Source organism: Thermobia domestica, chromosome 1, assembly GCF_964235325.1.
Source record: "Thermobia domestica chromosome 1, izTheDome1.hap1.1, whole genome shotgun sequence".
NCBI classification, from domain to species: domain Eukaryota; kingdom Metazoa; phylum Arthropoda; class Insecta; order Zygentoma; family Lepismatidae; genus Thermobia; species Thermobia domestica.
In genome coordinates this window covers 18,849,656-18,869,791 of record NC_137454.1, presented here as the reverse complement: position 1 = coordinate 18,869,791, position 20,136 = coordinate 18,849,656, and the positions used below count along the sequence as shown (strand labels likewise).

Below are 20,136 nucleotides of genomic sequence, written 5' to 3'. Positions count from 1 at the left end.
GCATACTTTATGGAGATGCTCTCAAATAGGGTACCCGAGCACCTTTATACCCTATGTACAACTGATTTTTCAAGTCTTTGGTGAGAAAAATACTGTGAACTGAGAAACCATAACCTTTTCCATATTGTACAGGGGTATTTTCCTGCGAATAGAAGTTTCTTGTGGAATGCGTTCAGAAATTAACACTTGCAAGAATACTCTCTTAGTATAAGTATATTTTAGGCACACACTAATTTCCCCCACCTCGAACTGTTTCAATTTCCTCACGGACAAACACTTACCATTTTATATCGTAAAGGTCAGATCAGAGAGTGGTGCTTGAGCGATTGACTAGAAATTCAAACTCCGATTAGTGACAATTTCACAGTCTTGTTTTATTACAAGTATAAACTCTTTAGTCAGTTCAGAAGAGGCCGTGGATCGTGTTCAGAGTTGATGACGATGGATTGTGGTGTGTCAGAGTAGGTCAAAGTGGATGAAAGTGGTTCATGGTGGGTGGTGGGTCAGAGTGGGTCGCCGTGGGTGGTGGTTCATGGTGGGTCAGAGTGGGTCAGTGGGTCGTGGGTCAAGTTTTCATTGACCCACGCCAACTCTGGCTAAAGTTACCCCAAACATGAAAAATCTTGCATGGCATCAAAAAAATTGAAACTATAATCATCATCATTTTTGGTCACATTGATTATTTACTGCCTTCAAAAGAAAGCCAAATGTTTGCATTTTAACAAGGAGAAAAATCATGAAATTACATACCTAATCAAAGAGATATTAGAATGGAAATTCTGAAAAAAAAAGTGGGACAAAGCATACCCAGTTTACGGTACTGTATAACAGTGGGTAGACTGGGAAGGCAGGGCCTACCCAAAAATTTTGAAAAATATATAAACGTTTAAAGATACAATAAAGAATACATATATTTTCCACTATTTATATTAATGATAGATAATTATTTACCAAATAACATCTACCACTATTGTAAAAGTAATTTCCTACTGTCATTAATCAATCAAATGTGTATATGTATCCATAAGCAAGGGAGCGGGCCTACCCAAAATTAAAATTCTAAAGCCGCCCTTGCTGTATAATATATGTGCTGGATATAGTCTATATGGACAAAAGTGAGTAAATTATGTCTATGGTTACAGTTCAACGTAACACACTCAAAACATGTTGGATGTATTTCGATATTTTTTATTTGACATCAGTTATTTGTCACTTTAATTGCAAAATAGTGTATGAAGCCACGCTTTAATTAATTTGGTTTTGAGTAGCTTTTCCGCTTTATTAATCCAAGGCTGAGTTAATAAGCTTTAATGTTCTGTAACTAATGTAAACCTCATAGCGTAGTTGTATTGAAATTTTATTTCATACGGAAATTTTATAAATCACCTTTACTATAGAATGTGTAAAATCAAAAATTAAGTTGCCATAATTGCAGGCGATTTTGTAGTTATAACGCCATTGTAAGTGTAAGAATAAACTATGGTCAGTAATTCATTGGTTTTAATAAAAGGAAAGTGAAACAAAAGTACTCTTGATACTAAAAGTCTTGCTGTAAATCCAGGCCCTGAATGCAGAAGGAAATAAGAGATTATCGTTAGCGGCGGCGTAACGGAGGGGCGAGCGGTGCCCCCGCCCCGGGTCGCACTTTGTGGAAGCCCCCGGACGGTAGGTAAAAAAAATAATTACTAAAGACCCTTGTTAGCAGGAGCTGTACAAGGGCCGTGAAAGTTAATAATCCACACCTTCCCTAAAAGTAAACGCAATTAATTGTCAATCAATATTGCACCAAACAAGGATGAAACAATAGAAGTATATGTCTAATAAAACTAATCAGTGCAGAATTTCCGTATAAATTAACAAGCTATAGCTTAGGGCCTCACTCTTTTGGGAACCCGCAAATAAATTTAAGGAAAAAACTAAATAGAAATTAAAAATAAATAAAATAGAAGTTTCATTATCTTGGGGGACTCCAAAGAAATTTAAAAGAAAAAACTGAATATAGGAAAAAATAAAACAAACGTTTCATTCTCTTGGGAGGCCCCAAAAAGTTTCTCTTTCTTGGGACGAAAAAAAAATGTGTGAATAATATAAAAGTTTCACTCTGTTCAATAACCTCAGAGAAATTTGAAGGAAAAACTTGAATGTAGATTAAAATATAATTAAAAAGTCCAAGTATATTGTGTTGTTTACATTCTAAGGTCTTCTGATGCAAGTAAGGGGCTCCCGTCTGCTAGACTGCTTCCGAAAATATTGCTATTTATTTATTTATTTATCAGTTAAAGGGAAGGGCACAAAGAAGGGATGGGAGTACATAATGTTTTAATAGGGTACTAGCATTCTGTTGCTGACTAAAGCTCTTTAGTGCAGTCGCAGATTCACTTGTTTTCCTTTTGTGCTTTTTTTTCTTTTCTTTTGCCCTTTACAAGTCAAATTAGCTAGCGAAACCCTTTCTTATGTGGTTTCCTCTTTTTTGCTCTTGTTTTTTGGCGCATGAATTTACACTTCAGCCCACAAATTTTGAGTAAAGAAAATGTTCAATAAGATAAGTGTTCAAATATTCAAAAGAAAAAAAAAAATAATTTACGTGATTATATTGCTTCCTTCTATATTTAGATGGAAATAAAATAGAACTTTTTTTTTTACACCAAAGATTGTAATTTGTGTGGTGTGTCCCACAGTTTCTTGATAAGCTGGGTAAATTATTGTGCAATTCCATCATATGGATAGCTGATTACAATCGTGTCGCATGCCCATTTTTGTGATTGTATACATGCAATATAGTAAACTCAATAATAATAATAATAAACTGAATATCAGTGCGTCCTAATAACTTGACTAGTACGAAGAGCCTAAACCGTATTTCGTGAGGAGTTCATGTCTATGTCGATTTCGATCTTACAGACAGCACTGGTACGTAACTGTAATGAAATCTGTTGTTTATTTATTGGTTCAATCTAAACTAGCTTGGGAGCATGTAAGGACAGGTCCTACAATTTTGTTAAAGTGAGCTCCGAACCATTGCGTTCCATCGGACCCCATGGATTTGAATCCACAAACGCGCGCTCCAAAAACGAGCGCTCTGACCAGTAGACTAGTCAAGGGTCTAAGTAAAGTATGTGGGGCTACAAGCAACAGCCGATTATAATCAGAAATCTGTGAATTTTTGGAACAAAAGAGATTGTATAACTGACTACAAAAGAGATTGTATAAATGTGTGTGAGACTAACTATTTTCAGGTGTAAACTTTTACGAGGTTATAGGCCTATTTATGAACTAGGATTGTTTTGATTTTATAAATTTTAGTTTTCAGTTCTTTCATTAGTTTTGTTTATATTAGAGATGGTATGTATTATCACGGAATCGTCATTTTTTAAAAGTTAAAGAAGCGTGATATGTTGAGGTGGCTTCTATCATGTTCTAATTCTTTTTCTATCGTGTCCTTTGTTTAAAAATGATTTTTTTTAAAAAAAGAAAAACATGCAATGATAATCCTGGTCCGGTTTTATTTTTTAGAACCAACCTGAAGGCAGTTTTGAGCATTAAAAAATTAGACAGGGATGCTGAATGTCACCCCCTATTTATTTAATATATCCCAGATTAAGATAATTTAAACACACACACCAACGAGAAAGGTGGGAGGAGTAAACAGAAAGAATAAGTATGCAAACGAATGTCAAAAATAGCGTGTATAAATCATGATTGTTCGAGAAGGGCCCCCGATCTATTTCACTGGTTCCGACTCCCAGTTTGCCCACTGATTATCGTAGTATTCGATTTGATCACCAGAGGGAACAGTGGTCAACATAACGTCTGATCAGAGTTTTCTTTTTATTATTATGTCTTTGCGGAAGATAACACAGAAATCGTGAAGGTTGAATACAAAAGAGAAAAAGTACGGAAGTTGCCAAATGTCAAATCAATTCAGTGCATTGATTTGAGTCATTTACTTACAAAAAAAGAACTTCGCTCGTAAAAACATGAATATACTCAGTTTGAGATTTAATAAAATACGTATTTGTTTCTTTTCGCTTAGTGATGGTCAACCAATGGGAGGAAATAAAGAACTGATTGGGGACGGGGAGGAGGCGTAAAGAAGCACAGATAGGGGAAAAAGAAAGAATAAATAATAATAATAAAAATACAATCTTTCTATTTGAGAGATGTGCTTTACTAAAAATCATCTCAACTCCTCTGCATTGACGTATTTCTTTGCGTTACTATTGGCTGCGGACCGATTTTTGTACCCTCTGTGATTTTTATGGAAGCTCCCACGTGCAGATCGTAAAACAATCGTTTTCCCTTGCTTTCTTAAAGAGGGGAAGAAAAGTTTAAGAAGTCCTAAGCGTTCTATTCAGAAATAGATCCCTACGGATTCAAATCCTGGATTTTTAAAATGAGTAGACCTACATAAAAATTCAACAATATTGTTAGCTTTTAACGAAAAATAAAAGTACATCGAAGAGACATACAGAAAGGAGTAAGTATATTCGTGGTAGTCTACTATAAAGTCTATGTAAGAACTTTGCGTTAAATTCTTAGCGAAAACTTAAACTGCATACAAATAGTGTATATTGCTGTATAAAGTTCTGCTGTAATCTTTACTCTGTATAGGCCCTATAATTTGTGGTATGTATAAATTCAGGAGTTATATAAAATGCAATGATGTACAGGTAGTTTCGTGACAGGTGTTAGTTCATGATAAAATCACACTTACAAAAAAAATCACACTTACAAAAAAAATCACACTTACAAAATAATAATAATTATTGTTGAACGGAAAAACCAAATAATAATAATTGAAATCAGTAATTGCTGTTTGAAGTGCCTGATACAATCAATACGCTAAATGATCTAACTAGTATCAAGGATTTGGTGCATACTTTAGATAAAGATCTTTAGATCTAATAATGTATATACCAAATAAAGTATATAGACCAATTAAAGATACATAGATAAAGATTTTTAGACCAAATAAAGTATATAGACCAATTAATGATACATAGATAAAAATTCTTAACCAAATAAAGTATATAGACCAATTAATGATACATAGATAAAGATCCTTAACCAAATAAAGTATATACCAAATAATGTATATAGACCAATTAATGATACATAGATAAAGATCCTTAACCAAATAAAGTATATACCAAATAAAGTATATAGACCAATTAAAGATATATAGATAAAGATCCTTAGACCAAATAAAGTATATACCAAATAATGTATATAGACCAATTAAAGATACATAGATAAAGATCTTTAGACCAAATAAAGTATCATAAAAATGCACAGTTTTGAAATAGTGAATACACCGTATAACTATCTGCGGAAACATGTAGGCAAAGAATTAATAAAATAAAATAAAATAAAATGTCAAAATGTCAACTAAATAAGTAATTATGAGTATCGTTATTAACCAAAAATATTTTTTGAAAGATAAGACTGACAATAATGGTATTTCGACATGATTTGAACAAGGATTTTTAACATCTGAATAATCAACGTGAGAATCTTTACAATCAATTTGAAAACTGTACAAATTTTCTTTGATTATTCCCTGTTCCCGAAAATGTGTAGAACGAAAGTGTTAGGTCAATAGAACTTGTGGGCAGGATCAGCGCAAATTCAATATATATATTTTTTTCTAAGTTTAAACGGAGAAATGTATTAAATTATAACAGAAAAAAATAGGACAAAACGTTGAATTACATCAGGAACCTCAATCGGACGCCATATTTTATCCGGAAACAATTATAAAAGAGAAGGATTTATTATCTGTCATTGATGCTACGAAAGCAGGGTCTCTTTCTACCTCTGAATCGTTTGTCATTGTCAGTTGCTGGTTAAAGGGGACAGCGAGTGCTTCTATTTCTCCCATTCTCCTCCCTTGATAGAAAAAAGAATGAAGTGAATAGAAGGATGAAGATGCCCCAACCGGTGGAAGATGAACTATAAATTTTCCAACAGAAGCGCCACCTATACGGTTAGTGTTGGTGAAGGAGAGGGGAAACCACGCCGAAACAAGGGAACGTCGAATCGATCATCAAAAAAATGGACGATATCTCACCAATGAAAAGAAGAAAATGATGTGGTAAAAACTTTTACCGTATGCATAATGAATAACTATAAAAATAATGCACGGAAATGGCTGCCTGAAAACATATATCAGAAATTCAGTATTAATATACAAATGTTTCCATCAAACAAGACTTTCTGTTTCGTCGATTCTGCGCCTTGTAGCTAAAATATTGGTCATTCTCAATCTGGTTGCCCCCTCTTCAATAGTTGTTCCAACCTGTCTTTGGTCTAAGCCGGTATGACACCTGTTACATTGTTTAAAAGTTAAAAAAAAAATACACATTTAAATCAACGAAGGACATGAAATCAGTGATACATTTGCATATTCTAAAACCTAAAAATAAATAAATAAATAAATAAATATATATATATAATAACCTCTACACTCATCATATCTTGTAATGTTATTTTCTTCGGTCACTGCATCACAACTATTAACAATGAGCCCACTTAATTATTATTGATCAGGCGCGCATCCAGAAATTTTTGTTGGGAGGGGTCCAAAATTTGGTCGAGAAATCCGATACTACAAGTCACCACATCTACCTATGTAGCATTGAACAGGTATTCCTCTGGACCCGAAAAGACGATAAGTAATTGTAAAGTACTTACACCTATATTTTCAATAAATAAATAAATAAATAAATAATGATAAAACTAAATTGTTTTTATAAGAATAAGAGTACAGATGAAGTGTGAGATCAAATTTTCATGTTACATCAATCATTTGTCTGTTAAACAAATGTAGTTTTATTGAGAAAATGCACAAATGTATGTTGAATTAAGAAGTTTTAATGGGCCCGAACCCGGTGGACCCCCCTCCGTGGGTGCGGCCCTGTTGTTGATTATATTGCATAACCCAAACAGGACCACACACACAACTAATACTAAACAACCCACATTTCAATATAAACAAATCTCTCATAATAAATTCAGTGAAACCTCTGTAAAGCGGACAGCCGTGGGGAATCAAAAATTGTCCGCTATAGAGAGGTGTCCGCCTTAAAGAGGTTTCAATATTTTCATACGTCAATTAGTAAACAAGGTAATATACAATTAGAAAAAAATATTTTTGCATGAATCATGTATTTACGAATGTTACAGAAATGTTACTGTACCTGCATTATTCTCCGCCATCCAATACTTTATGTTCGAGACACAACATGGTAATAAAATGTCATAGTTCTCTGCACTTTACACTTATCACTACTTCCTACGTTTTCAGTATGTCGCTTTAATTTGTGGGTTAATTGCAGTCCAGAAGTGTCTTTTTTGAGACAATATGCATACCTGCGGGCAAAACACACACAAATTTTCTTCTGGTTGGTTAGATTCCAGCGGGACACTACGTAACGTCTCATCCCAAACAACGGGCAACTGTGAATCACTTTTGTGTCTAAACAGTTTGAGTGGAAGTGGGATGCAAGCAAAGGACATAAGAGTGTTGTTAAACAGAAACGCTTCGTCTGGGTTGCTGAGCAGAGAGTTGAGGGGACAAAATGTTGTCATAATGCTTGCTTGGTGACACATGTATGAATTACTAAAAATGTATTTTTAGTACACTTTTCAATTTGCCTTTAGAGAAAGTGTCCGTAATACGGAGGTAAATAATACCTATAAAAGACAGGAAAGACTGTCCGTGTCCGTACTAGAGACTGTCCGCTTTGGAGAGGTTTGTCAATATGATTTTTCCTATTACAATGTTTGGGGATTACAAAATATGCCCGGGAAAATATGTTTGGGGGTTACGGGATGTGTCCGCTTTATAGAGGTGTCCGTTAGTAGAGATTTCACTGTAGTAATTTGAAGCGAGCTTTTACCAATTGACTTAACATGCATTTGTGTGACTGTTTGTGTATTCCTTGCGTAAAATTAATTATATTTTAATGAAACATAATATGTGCTTTCCAGGGAGGTTAGGAAGGAAGACTATTGCTTTGGATTTAAATCAGTCAATAATATGGGACGGGGGTGTAAAAGGAAATAAAATCGGTCCCAATTTGAAAGCTTGCACATATATCTAAAGTGATAGTAGAAATGCCCTTACAACGTTCGAAATAAATCAATAAATTGAAAAAAAGAAATAAAAAGTGATATGGTTTATATCATCTTTAAGGATTTGAAATCATCGCCTACAATATAAGATATTTGTTTTCTAAGTTATACATTTCTATACTTCAATACTTTAGCAGTTCGTAAAAATTACTAAAAATACTTGTAAGGCTCTGATTTTATGAAGCCCGTTACTCCACAGGACAACTCGAACGAAAGCAATTGTTTGACTTCTGTTTTTCTATTCATATCCTATTTTGTATTTCTACTTTTATTTGTACTTTTGTATATATTTTTTTGTGTATGATACATTTGTATTTTTTCTTAATATTGTCTATAATGCTTTTTTTTTTAATGTTTTTGTATTTATGTTAAGTTTTCTTTTTCATTTTAGAGACTTGAAGATGGAGAATATTATGTTGAACCACTCGAAGACACAAATTAAACTAGTAGGTAAGTACATCATTCATCATACTATAAATACTGGGTTTATTTAGCTGGTCTCGGTGTATAATGAGATTCAGTGGCGGATCCAGGGGGGCGTTCGGGGCGATTGCCCCCCTTCCAGAGGAGGAAACTTCTTATTTTATTTATAAATAAAACAGCATTTGGAGCTCTTAAAAGTAGCTCTAAGTAGCAGTAGATCTAAGTAGCAGACTGATGATTTCCGCCTAGAGGTGTCCATGTTTACGTACAGTCTTTGGAGGCGGGGCGTGTGGAGGAGTTGAAGGAGTCCTCTTCGTATTTCTTCATGTTCCATCGGAGATGGCTTCCGTTGGCTGCTTGCTGGTGCTTGTGCTGAATCACGTGGTGTTGTGTGCTAATATGAGGGAAAATTGCAATACTCATTGTAAGTTTGTCATTGTATAAATCTGCATCGAGATGATTTTTCTCATGATATGACAAATGGCAGGATTTACATCTAAAGTTTTCATTGCATCATTTGTACTATAGTGCTGCCAAAATGTCTTGATCCATGGCAAAAATGCGAACTAAAGCTCACACCCTCGATACACCCGCACGTTAAGCCAGTAAGTGTTCAGTTGTTCGTGAGAGAGAGCCTTAGCGAGAGGGAGTGGAATTCCTTCAGCCGATAGCAGTGCTTGGAACAGAAGACTAGGTGTCAAGTCAATGTGGTATATCTATAGCAGATGTGGATTTTCCTCCTTGATTTCTCGCACCCTTTCTGTATTTCTTTTTTGCGCAATGTCAAATGAAGTGAAAATACGAGTTTTCATGGTTTTCGTGTATATTTTGCGAGAGTATGAACAGGTCTTAGTTTTTATTCAAGCTTTTACCTGAAGAACTGGTAGAATTGTTTGTAGAAGAGTAACAAGGTTCAGCCAAAGAAGTGGCAGAATTGTTTCTCGTTTCACAAACAAACTAAACTCCCACACTCTCACCATTGTTTCAATACTGGCATTCAGCGTAGTAGCTACTGAATTAAATAAGTAAACGCCAATCATCTGAAATCCTTTTACGCCATTGTATACTAGACTCTATCGCTGCTAAGTTCTGTGCTTCATGAGGTTGTAGCTAAGTCTTACGTGACACCGTGATGACTGTACAGAGATCAATAAGTTTTCGCTATGATTTTAAATCCGAAATCATTCATGGACCTAATGGACATTTGTTTTAGCAACTGGCAACCGTTGATCACAGACAGATTCAAGAATAAATTGTTTCTAGCTTCCCACAACCTACTTCAAAGATGTCAGGCGTTTATGATAAACTGAATGATCCAATTTACCCCGAAATACCTGTTCGTAAATAACCGTTCATTGTGTAGTACTTTATGCTAAAATCACATTACAGTTTTATGATGTATGGATATTTCAATGAAACTTCACGATGGAATTTCAAATTTATAAAAAAAACGCATTTTGTAAAAGCTTATTCTACAACGAGTAAAATTTACATTTGCTGCCTTTTTGTGGGTCGTAAAAACACACGTCTTTAAACAATGTTGTCTGGAACTGTATTAAGCCAAGCAAAAATACGGGCTTCGTTCTGAGACCGTTTCTTCTGAGACGTGATAGCTCAGTACACACAGCGGCAATGCAATAATCTTAATTCTTGCGTCTACAGTATGGAGTTATTTTTGATACCCTATGATCCGATTTTTCTCTACCTACCATAGCAAATGTGCTCACAGCTTTCCAAGCCACCTGTCTTTGCTGATAATTCGCAAACATAATGTTCATTTTCCTATTATCTCTCTTCTGCTACCTAGCTACTTTGATAACATTATTCCTCCTCGTCTGGTGTGTGTGTTAATAGAGACAAGGAATACATACAGATACAGGAATTAAATGAAATCTTTGTTTCAACTACTATATTTTTATACCTTAAGTCAAGAGAGGTAAAATTTCGACTAACATAAGAATCAAACCCATGCGCGTGGAGATATACTATCATGGACAAATTTGGGTGTTCGTTCTCAAATGCTTTGTGGCAAATTCGAATCAGGTTTTTGTTGGCTGGAAAATTTCAATATTGGAACTTTTTAAAATTTTTCTGGAATTAAGGTTGAACTTTCCCTAATAATTTAAGTTCCTGAAGCATAGTGTTATTGCTGTAAATGAAAGTTAATCAATAAATACGAGGTGCATTTAAAAAAGTATCAAATCTTACTTTTTCCCGCGTAAACCAATGAAGCGCGAAAGACTTTCTTCAGTGTAGATGCGCAGTCACTCATGCGCAGTCGTAATTTTTTTCCCCCGCCCGCAGAAATCGTCAGTCGCCGGCAGTCGGCCAACGAGTGAAGATGTGTATTAAGTGGTCGTCGGATTTCAATTTTTTTGTAAAATGACAGAAGAACTTCAGCAGCAATATTGCATCAAGTTTTGCCAAAAACTTAGCGATACCCAAGCGGAAGCCATTCAATCGGATAGGTACATTCAAATTTGACCGAGAATTTGGGCATGAGGCGAGTTTCCGCGAAATTTGATTCAAGCTTGCATCGCCAAACACAACATTCCTGTGTTGTCAGGCTCCCTATTTACCCGACATGGCTCCCTTTAACTTTTGATTATTTCCCCAAGCTGAAACTGTTACTAAACGGAACCTGATTTGAATCAAGAGAACACATTATGCGGAATGCAACGGTACGGTTGCTCACCATTCCAAAAACTGCGTTCCAGAAATGTTTCCAACAATGGCGGGAGCGCTGGAAGAAGTGTGTGCATTACCAAAGAGACTACTTTGAAAGGGATTAGAGTTTCGGATTTCCAAATCAATAAATGTGTATTTTCCAACCAAGGGCGCCCATGTTGTGGTTTCCAAGGGGGGGGGCAAGTACAAGCGACATTTCAAATGTAGTCTCAAATTTTGCGGTAATTCTAAAATACCTATTGGGTTTTCGAACTTCCGAAGCACAATTTCCTCTAAAGGGGGAAGAGCGCCCCACTTTGCTTCCCCCCTGATGGGCGCCCTTGTTTCCAACCTAAAGTTCGATACTTTTTGAACATATTTCGTATATTATGTAGTTAAGTTATCCATGTAAGAAGGAAATTCACTCGGAAAATATAAAAGGGCTGCAAAGGATTGAGGTCATATGGCTGTTTGTTATGTACATTAATATAAAACTTAAAATAATACCGAAAATTTGAAGACCGTAATAAAAAAAAATCGTCGTATTGCTTTGAAACATCTGGAACTACAGATAAATTTGTAGACATGTCAACGCCATCTTGGAAAATTATCAAACGTTCGCTGCAGTATCTTTTGAAGATATAGACCATTGTTTCTAACTTTCTCCCTCTCTCTCTATTAGAATTGTCTTCATGAACCCTACACCTTTACTATATCCAACTTGGAGTGTGTTAAGAGAGGAAAACAAATTTCGTCTGAAATAATTTTTTAAAAGCTCTTGTCAAAATCCACTCATAAAAATATTATCGTTGTACAGTCAGCTGTTGTTGCTCCATTGAAACTGGATGTGGAGTAGACAATCCATCATATGGAAATTCCATGCATTCATATGAATCATATGATAAGATTTGAACTCGCGTCTACTTTCTGCTGATTAAAGTGGTGGATGAGGTTCAAAAGTTTTGTGATATAGATCATCGTTATGTGAAAGCTAGTGTGGAAGATAAACTACCCAATAGGAATCATCTAACGTTAAATAAAGTATTTAAAAAAACTGAGTTTATTAGAGTTTCAAAATACAACACTTTTTAATTGTATTCTGTTTCATCAGACAAGCATATAATAATTTTTAATAACAAAACTCAGTAGCTACAATAATGCCAGATAATTACAAAGTACTTTGATAAAAATTTTGAAGTTTTGATCATCCAGCCGTGGAGAATTTAACTGTCAAATTCAGGACGGCCATGAAACATCGAAAATAGTACAAACGCTCGATCCTTCCGATAACAGGCAGATATTCCACGACTTACGACTAGTGTTTCTTCCAGGCGTGTTTTTTGGGGGCACTGCCCTCCGGAGCTCTGAGAGTGCCCCCCGGAGAGGACCAAAATAATATGTTTATAATATAATAATAAATAGAATAGTACCAGCAGTGCGCCGCCCGGAATACTAAGTGTGCCCCCCGGAACAATTCTTCTGAAAGAAACGTTTGCGTGTTACTTGCCACGGTGTTACTTGCCACTATTGGAATTTCGTGTTACTTGCCACGGTTACCTTATCGCATATTTATCTGTCTATGGCAGCGTGTCCGTTGCCACGCACCTGCATCTAGATTTGACCTTGAGGGGGTGGGAGTAATTTCCCAAGCAATTTTCAAAGCAAGGCAATCACCTGAAACGAAGAAACAAAGCAAATTTCTGATTTAAGAAATAGGAACCTTGTTACAGAAGAGTCATTTTAAATTTTGCTTGGGGGGGGGGAGATCCCTTGAAATAAGAAAAATTTCGCGTTTTTAACTGATTTGCTACTATTCTGTTGATAAAATCTATATAAATCTCAAACTCACGGGGGGCAAATGCCCCTCCCTGCCCCCCCTAAATGACGCCCCTGCCTTGTTACATTTATGCGTGCACAAAACTCACAAAATCACACGAAATACAAGAAACAAAACAAGATTCTGAACAAAGGAGTATTCTTGCAAATCTACACAAACAACTGAAGTTCTTCAGTAATTCGAGCGCTCATTTTGCCGCCTGAAAGCATGGAAGAAACGCAATGATTTATATATTACATCACATTCGATCCATACTCCTAGGTGGTTCCAATAGGAACCTTGTCACTTGCGAGTCGCACGTCATAATGATTATAAGTGGGGTTTGTGGTGGACAAACACCGTGTAGATGGGTTTTCCCATTTCCTCCCACTTTCTTCATCTTTCCATTTCATTCATTCTCATCATCGCCGTTTCCTTTAGCCTACCCGGCATAACCGTGGAGCAAAACTCCAAGGTTTCATTTCATTTTCATTTCAAAATGTAATAGACTCCTGTGTAAATACCTGTGTTATTTTTTTCTTGGCTGGGAACCTCATTCCAGTTTCTTACAATAGCGAAACACACTTTCTCCCACAATTTCTTCTCTCAATTTTTCTCTGAATATTCTTGCAAACTTTTTTTTTATATATATAACGCTGGGTGTTTCTCTATTTCCTCAATTTTTCATTGTCTTTACCACTAATTAAAGACATACATGTATTAGCTTCCATTGCGAACACTTCTTTTCATACTCTACACACGAAGCGAACTGTTATGTGAAAAAACTTGTAGAAAACATCTATTTTTCTTATCTCTCTGCTTGGATGTACTACCATGAGCAAAATAAATGACGCGTCTCTTTATTTTGAAGTTTTTTGAAAATATCTCCGTTTTCTTTATATGTTCGAAATTTCGGAAGGTTTCCCCAGCAGGACAGGTTAATAACAAACCCGTTTTTAATATTTGTGTTAGATATTAGCTTAAAATAAAGAAATTAGAAGCAAAAAACATTAAATCGACAGAAATCTCGAGAATTACCAACTCTGCTAAAGTGGGAAATTTTCAAGAACACGAGGGAATTCTGCATTTCAACACGAAGCAGCGACATCTATGTCATTGAGAGAAATGTGGATTAAATCTACAAACTAAACTTTTAACGAATATTTCTAGTATGTCTTATTATATGCATTATCTGCAAACTCTAAATATATGAATATATGCTAAGTATTAACATAAAGATAGAGCAAATAGTGGAAATTATCTATGGAAAAGGACGAATTGGTAGGACGATCGTAATGAAATATCGTCTTTACCGGAACAGGCTCAGTTCACGTAAAAAGCAAATAGCTCAGTTAGTTAAAGCAACGAGTCTGTATGCTGAAGGTAGCGGGTTCGTTTCCCTGGAAATGCCGTTGTCATTTTTATCACTACACTACGGTTATTTTATTTATTTTTTTATGTGGGAAAGAATCAAATTGTAACGTATGTGTAACACTCATGACGATACCAAAAAAAGAAAAAATGCCGTTGTCGCACTTGCACTAGCGTCCCTAATTTTGTTTGCAAACAGTTTCGTAATTATTTCCCCTGTGCTCACTGCTCACCATATGCTCGCTGGCGCATAACGAATGTTTTCCAGTAAATGTTAATTCTAATTTGGAGAATTGTATCAAGTTTCACAATATTTCTCACTAGATAGTCTTCTATCTACGTGTTTGGATATTTTGATAACAGATGTCCCTATTAAATGTTTAATTTTCCCTAGATGTTTAATTACGGAAAAGTTTTACAATGTATTTGTATTGAATTGAAATTGTTTTGAATTTACTACATAAGGTAAGTAGATCCAAGGAGGAGAACTCAAGTAATTGATATTCTACGTAAAAGCAACCTATTGTAGAATGATGATGCTTCTTACCTTCAGCACATAATCTTTACGTTAGAGAGTCAGACAGAGAAAAATCCTGTTTTTCCTCCTCTATGACCACCCACCTTAAACCTCTACATATCATTGTTCGTCTCACAAAATTTCGGTGCTCCAAAAACATTCAAATAATAATAATAATAATAATAATAATAATAATAATAATAATAATAATAATAATAATAATAATAATAATAATAATAATAATAATAATAATAATGCTGAATATGCCATCCTTACATAATGTAAGGATATCTTAGTTTCCTAGTTTAAATCTTAAATATCTTAGTTTAAAATGCTTTCTTTAGTACTTATTTGAGCAACCATGTAGGAGGGGGTACGACTTTTTATTTTGCCCCTCTCATTTCAGTACCCTTCCAACAGAAAGTAATTTTTGATAATCAGGACAGACAAAATGAATAAGAAATATATTTACAGCATCCTCTCCCCTTTCATGATTGGAATATCACGTAATATTTTTTATTCTACGAAAGATGGCCCTGTGCGATTAGGGGTAGGTAACTAAAAAAATACCTAATATATAGCGCCCCTTGATTGTAATATTACCGCTTCTTTATTTGTACGAGGGAGCCCCTACACAATCAAGGGTGACAAAAAGAATAGGAAGAGTGTCTATTGATTCCAGTGGAGGATCCAGCACGAACTCCTGGGGAAGGGGAGGGGAAGTGAAACATTCTTTTGATGATGTGAAACTGTCACAAATTACCACTTAACTAAACTAAACAATAGTGGGGGGAACCGGAACCCAGTCAGTTTAAATTGATGTAAAAGTTTAATTTTTGGCTTCATATTAAAGTTTTGGTTTCAAATGAGAGTTTCAGTGCAAGTGGTCAATGATCAAATCTCGTGGGGCTCTTCAGTGTAGGCTAATACGGCCCCCTTATGAGAAAAGGCAAAATTATTAACATTATAACTTTCGAATTTTTCGTCTATTTTAAAGAAATATTTTGCTTCGTATTAAAGTGTTGGTTCCAAATGACAAATTCAGTCCGAGTGGACAATGATCAAATCTCCGGGGGGGGGGGGCTCTTCAGTATAGGGGGCTACGGCTCCCTTATGGGAAAAGGCAAAAATATGAAAATGCTTATAACTTCCGAATTTTCCGTCTATTTTAAAGAAATTATTGGCTTCATATTAAAGTCTTGGCTTCAAATGACAATTTCAGTCCGTGTGGACAATGATCAAATCTCGGAGGGCTCTTCGGTGTAGGGGTTTCGGCTTCTTTATGGGACAAGATTCACGTAGTTGATATTGCAAAATTGTTTTATATATATAAGTGGAAACTTGCACCATTTGGTTAATTTTACCTCTTATGTTTTGCAGATTCATATTCCAAGCAATAGTTACTCCGCAGAGCTAAAAGAAGGCACTTACTAGTTTCATTAAAATGAAATGTCTTTTATGAGAGGAGCAGACGAACGAACAGGCACCCAAACGTTGGTTGAGTCGTACGGTTGAAACTCGTTAAGCTCGCTTCAATTATTATTATTATTATTATTATTATTATTATCATTATTAAAGCTTTTTGCTCCTAATTTAGTTATTTTACTTTATTATTTAACGAATATATTGAAAATTGTCAGAGACACGTATGCAGTAATTTATTTCGGGAGGGGTCCGACTTCAATATTACGATAAATTATAATAAAATTTTAAAAGATAATCCCCAAAATTAGGCTAAATTTACAGAAAAGTTGGGGTTTCAGAGGGGTCCGGACCCCCTGGACCCACCCCTAAATGCGTCCTTGTTTGTCAGTAACATTTCCTCATTTTGAAACCCTCAAAAACTTCGGATAGACTATATAAAGGAAAACGAGTTATTTTCGATAAAATATCACTTCAAGGAGACGCGACAGTTTTATTGCACATGGTGGTATCCAACGTTCACAAGGGCAAGAATTCCTTCCCTTTTATTCTTTTGCTATTGTGCTGTATCGAAAGGTCAGGTTTGTAACATATTACTCCTACGAACAAGCATGACTGGCAGATAGGAATACTGAACACAACTCCAGAGAAATGCATGCTGAACTTACGTTTATAGCTACGCTTTGGTGATTTGCCCTCAAGGTCAATCGAGTGGTAATTCAGTTCCGTCTCTGTTCTTAAGCCATGTTCGTATTACTTCGAACAGTTTTGATAATGAAAAGCATGCCTCTTAATATAACAGACTTCTTTCGCGTAAGAAATCGAAACTCAGTTGGTCAGAGCAACTAGTCTGTAAGAATTAGGTTGTTAGTTAGTTAGGAGCCCAGTACGAGTAAGGGTTTTTATTACTATTGTTTTTATCTTTTTATGTGAGGAAAAATCAAATTGTGACATCCCGATATCAAATGTATTTGATTAGGTAGCTTTGTCTTAGCTAAACTTTAAACATCAGTAACTGTCGAAATTATTTCACTAACCGATCACTTACTGAACATTTCAAACACGTCAAACCAGTGGCATAACATGAAGGTTAACCTCTCCTCCGCAGTCCTTACTTATGCGTCCGTACTTTCAAGGGCGGACTAAGGGCCGGGTGACTGCCCGGGGCGCCAGAGAAAGAGGGGCACCAAAACGAGCCTCAAAAAGTAAATTTTATGTGCTTTCTACTGACGTTTTTGGTTTATATTCTTGTAAAGTAGTGGCAATTATATGATCTTTTTCCATTTCACTATGGAAGAAGAGAGTTTCATAGTACTAAGGGGGCTGTATCGAAAAATTGAGAGATGGCATGTAGAATAAAGAGTGCCGGGAATTAAGTATTGTTTGTTTGTTTGCTTGAGTTTAGCGTTCCACGCTTATGCCTTAATGGGCAAGGGAGATGTGGATACTAATTATAGTGGAATCCGAACCACTTTTATCGTTCAACAGTAATCCACCGGGAATTGGACCCGGTACCACAGAAGGCAGGCGTGCTAGCCACTAGACCAGGGGGGTGGAGTTGGTATTGTTTATAGCGGGCCATATTCTTTGTGAAGTTTTCCTAGGTAAGGATTTCTTTTTGAAAATGGGTTTAAAACAGGGGCGTCATTTAGGGAGGGCAGGGAAGGGCATTTGCCCCCCCTGAGTTTGAGATGTATATAGATTTTATCATTAGAATAGTAGTAAATCAGTGAAAAACGCGAAATTTTACTTATATCAAGAGGTCTTGCCCCCCCAAAGCAAAATCTGAAATGACGCTCCTGGTTTAAACTATTAAAAACACTATGATAAAATGTAAAATATAGGCTACTACTAGGGGAAGGGCGCCAAAAAGTCACTTTGCCCGTGTGAAAATTTGGCCTGCTCCGCCCCTGCGTACTTTCTGTATACTTTTTGGCCTTGCAGCTTGTGCGGTCCCCACGCCACATTGTTGCGGGGGCGCTATTTACGCCTACCCTTCGAACGTAATTCAATAACGGTTTAAGAAATTCTACCATCAGCGTGGAAACGGGAATATATTTTTCTAATAGTCCCATAGAACTTTCACTCAGAACGCCAGATGCAATTTTTCAGAGTGGGCTCTGGCTAAGTAGAAGGAAGATCTGTTTCCTAAGTAAGTTCCTTTCAGAAAGTTTGCTATTTCTTTAACAGTGATGTAAATAAACATACTCATCGTTATTAGCTCGACACCAAACCACCCTGGACAAATCCCTCTAGAACAATGATCGGCAAAAGTTATTCTGCCTAATTTTATAAGCGACTCAAGGGTGAAACACTTGTTAACGAAAGCAATGTTGTGTATATACTGCCTTGTTTCTGACAAAATATAAAGTCTTTTGTAATCTTTAGACATTTTTCCTATTCTTTTTGTCACCCTTGGTTGTGTAGGGAAGCCTCGAACAAATAAAGAAGAGGTAATATTACAGTTAAGGGGCGCTATAAATATATTAGGTATTTCTTTTGTTTCCTAACCATAACGGCCTAGGGTCGTCTTCAGTAGAATAAAAAATGCTACGTGATATTACATTCACGAAGGAGGAAAGGATGCTCTAAATATATTTCTTATTCATTTTGTCTGCCCTGCTTCTCAGAAATTATATACCTTGTGTTGGAGGGTGCTGAAAAGAGAGGAGGGGAAATAAAACGTCGTGCCCCCTCATACATTTTAAATTTTGTGACGTGGTTGCTCAAATTATTACTAAAGAAAGCACATTAAACTAATATGTCTAAAGTTACAACATTATGTAATGGTGGCATATTCAGGAATAATAATAATAATAATAATAATAATAATAATAATAATAATAATAATAATAATAATAATAATAATAATAATAATAAATATGAATGTCTTTGGAGAGCCGAAATTATGTGACACGAATCATTATAGGTAGAGCTTTAAGATGAGTGGTCATAGGGGAGGAAAACAGGATTTTTCTCTCTCTGACTCTCTAACGTTAAGATTATGTGCTGAAGGTAAGAAGCATCATCATTCTACAATAGGTTGCTTTTACGTAGAATATCTGTTACTTGAGCTCTCCTCCTTCGGGCAACTTTGCTTATGTAGTAAATTCAAAACAATTTCAATTTAAGACATATTTATAGAGAAAATTAAACATTTAATAGGGAAATCTGTTATCAAAATATCCAAACACGTAGATAGAAGACTATGTAGTGAGGAATTGTGAAACTATAAAATTCTCCAAATTAGAATTAACATTTACTGGAAAACATTCGTTATGCATCAGTGAGCACAGGGGAAATAATTACGAATCTGTTTGCAAACAAAAATTAGAGACACTAATGCAAATGCGACGATATTTTCTCTCTCTTTTTTTTGTATCGTCATGAGTTTTACACATATGTTACAATTTGATTCTTTCCCAAATAAAAAATAAATAAAATAACCTTAGTGATAAAAATGACAACAGTCCTTCACGGGATTCGAACCGTCTACCTTCGGTATACAAACTCGTTGCTTTATCTAACTGAGCTATTTGCTTTCTTACGTAAGCTGAACCTGTTCTACAGTAAAGACGATTTTTCATTACGATTGGGCTAACAATTCATCTTTTTCCATAGGTAATTTCCACTATTTGCACTATCTATACGTTAATACTTAGCATAGATTCATATATTTGGAGTTCGCTGATAATGCATATAATAAGACATACTAGAAATATTTCGTTAAAATTTTCGTTTGTAGATCTAATCCACGCTTCTCTCACTGACATAGATGTCGCTG

General features: G+C 35.5%; 1 protein-coding gene across 1 annotated transcript in view; it reads left to right on the top strand.

Moving 5' to 3' along the window:
* Positions 1-20,136, top strand: part of LOC145687985 (uncharacterized) — a 550,882-nt gene that overhangs the window by 490,180 nt on the left and 40,566 nt on the right. Inside the window, exon 4 of the mRNA XM_081762058.1 lies at positions 8,528-8,586. Coding sequence (XP_081618184.1) covers positions 8,528-8,586 — 59 coding nt within the window. The remainder of the gene's footprint in view (positions 1-8,527; positions 8,587-20,136) is intronic.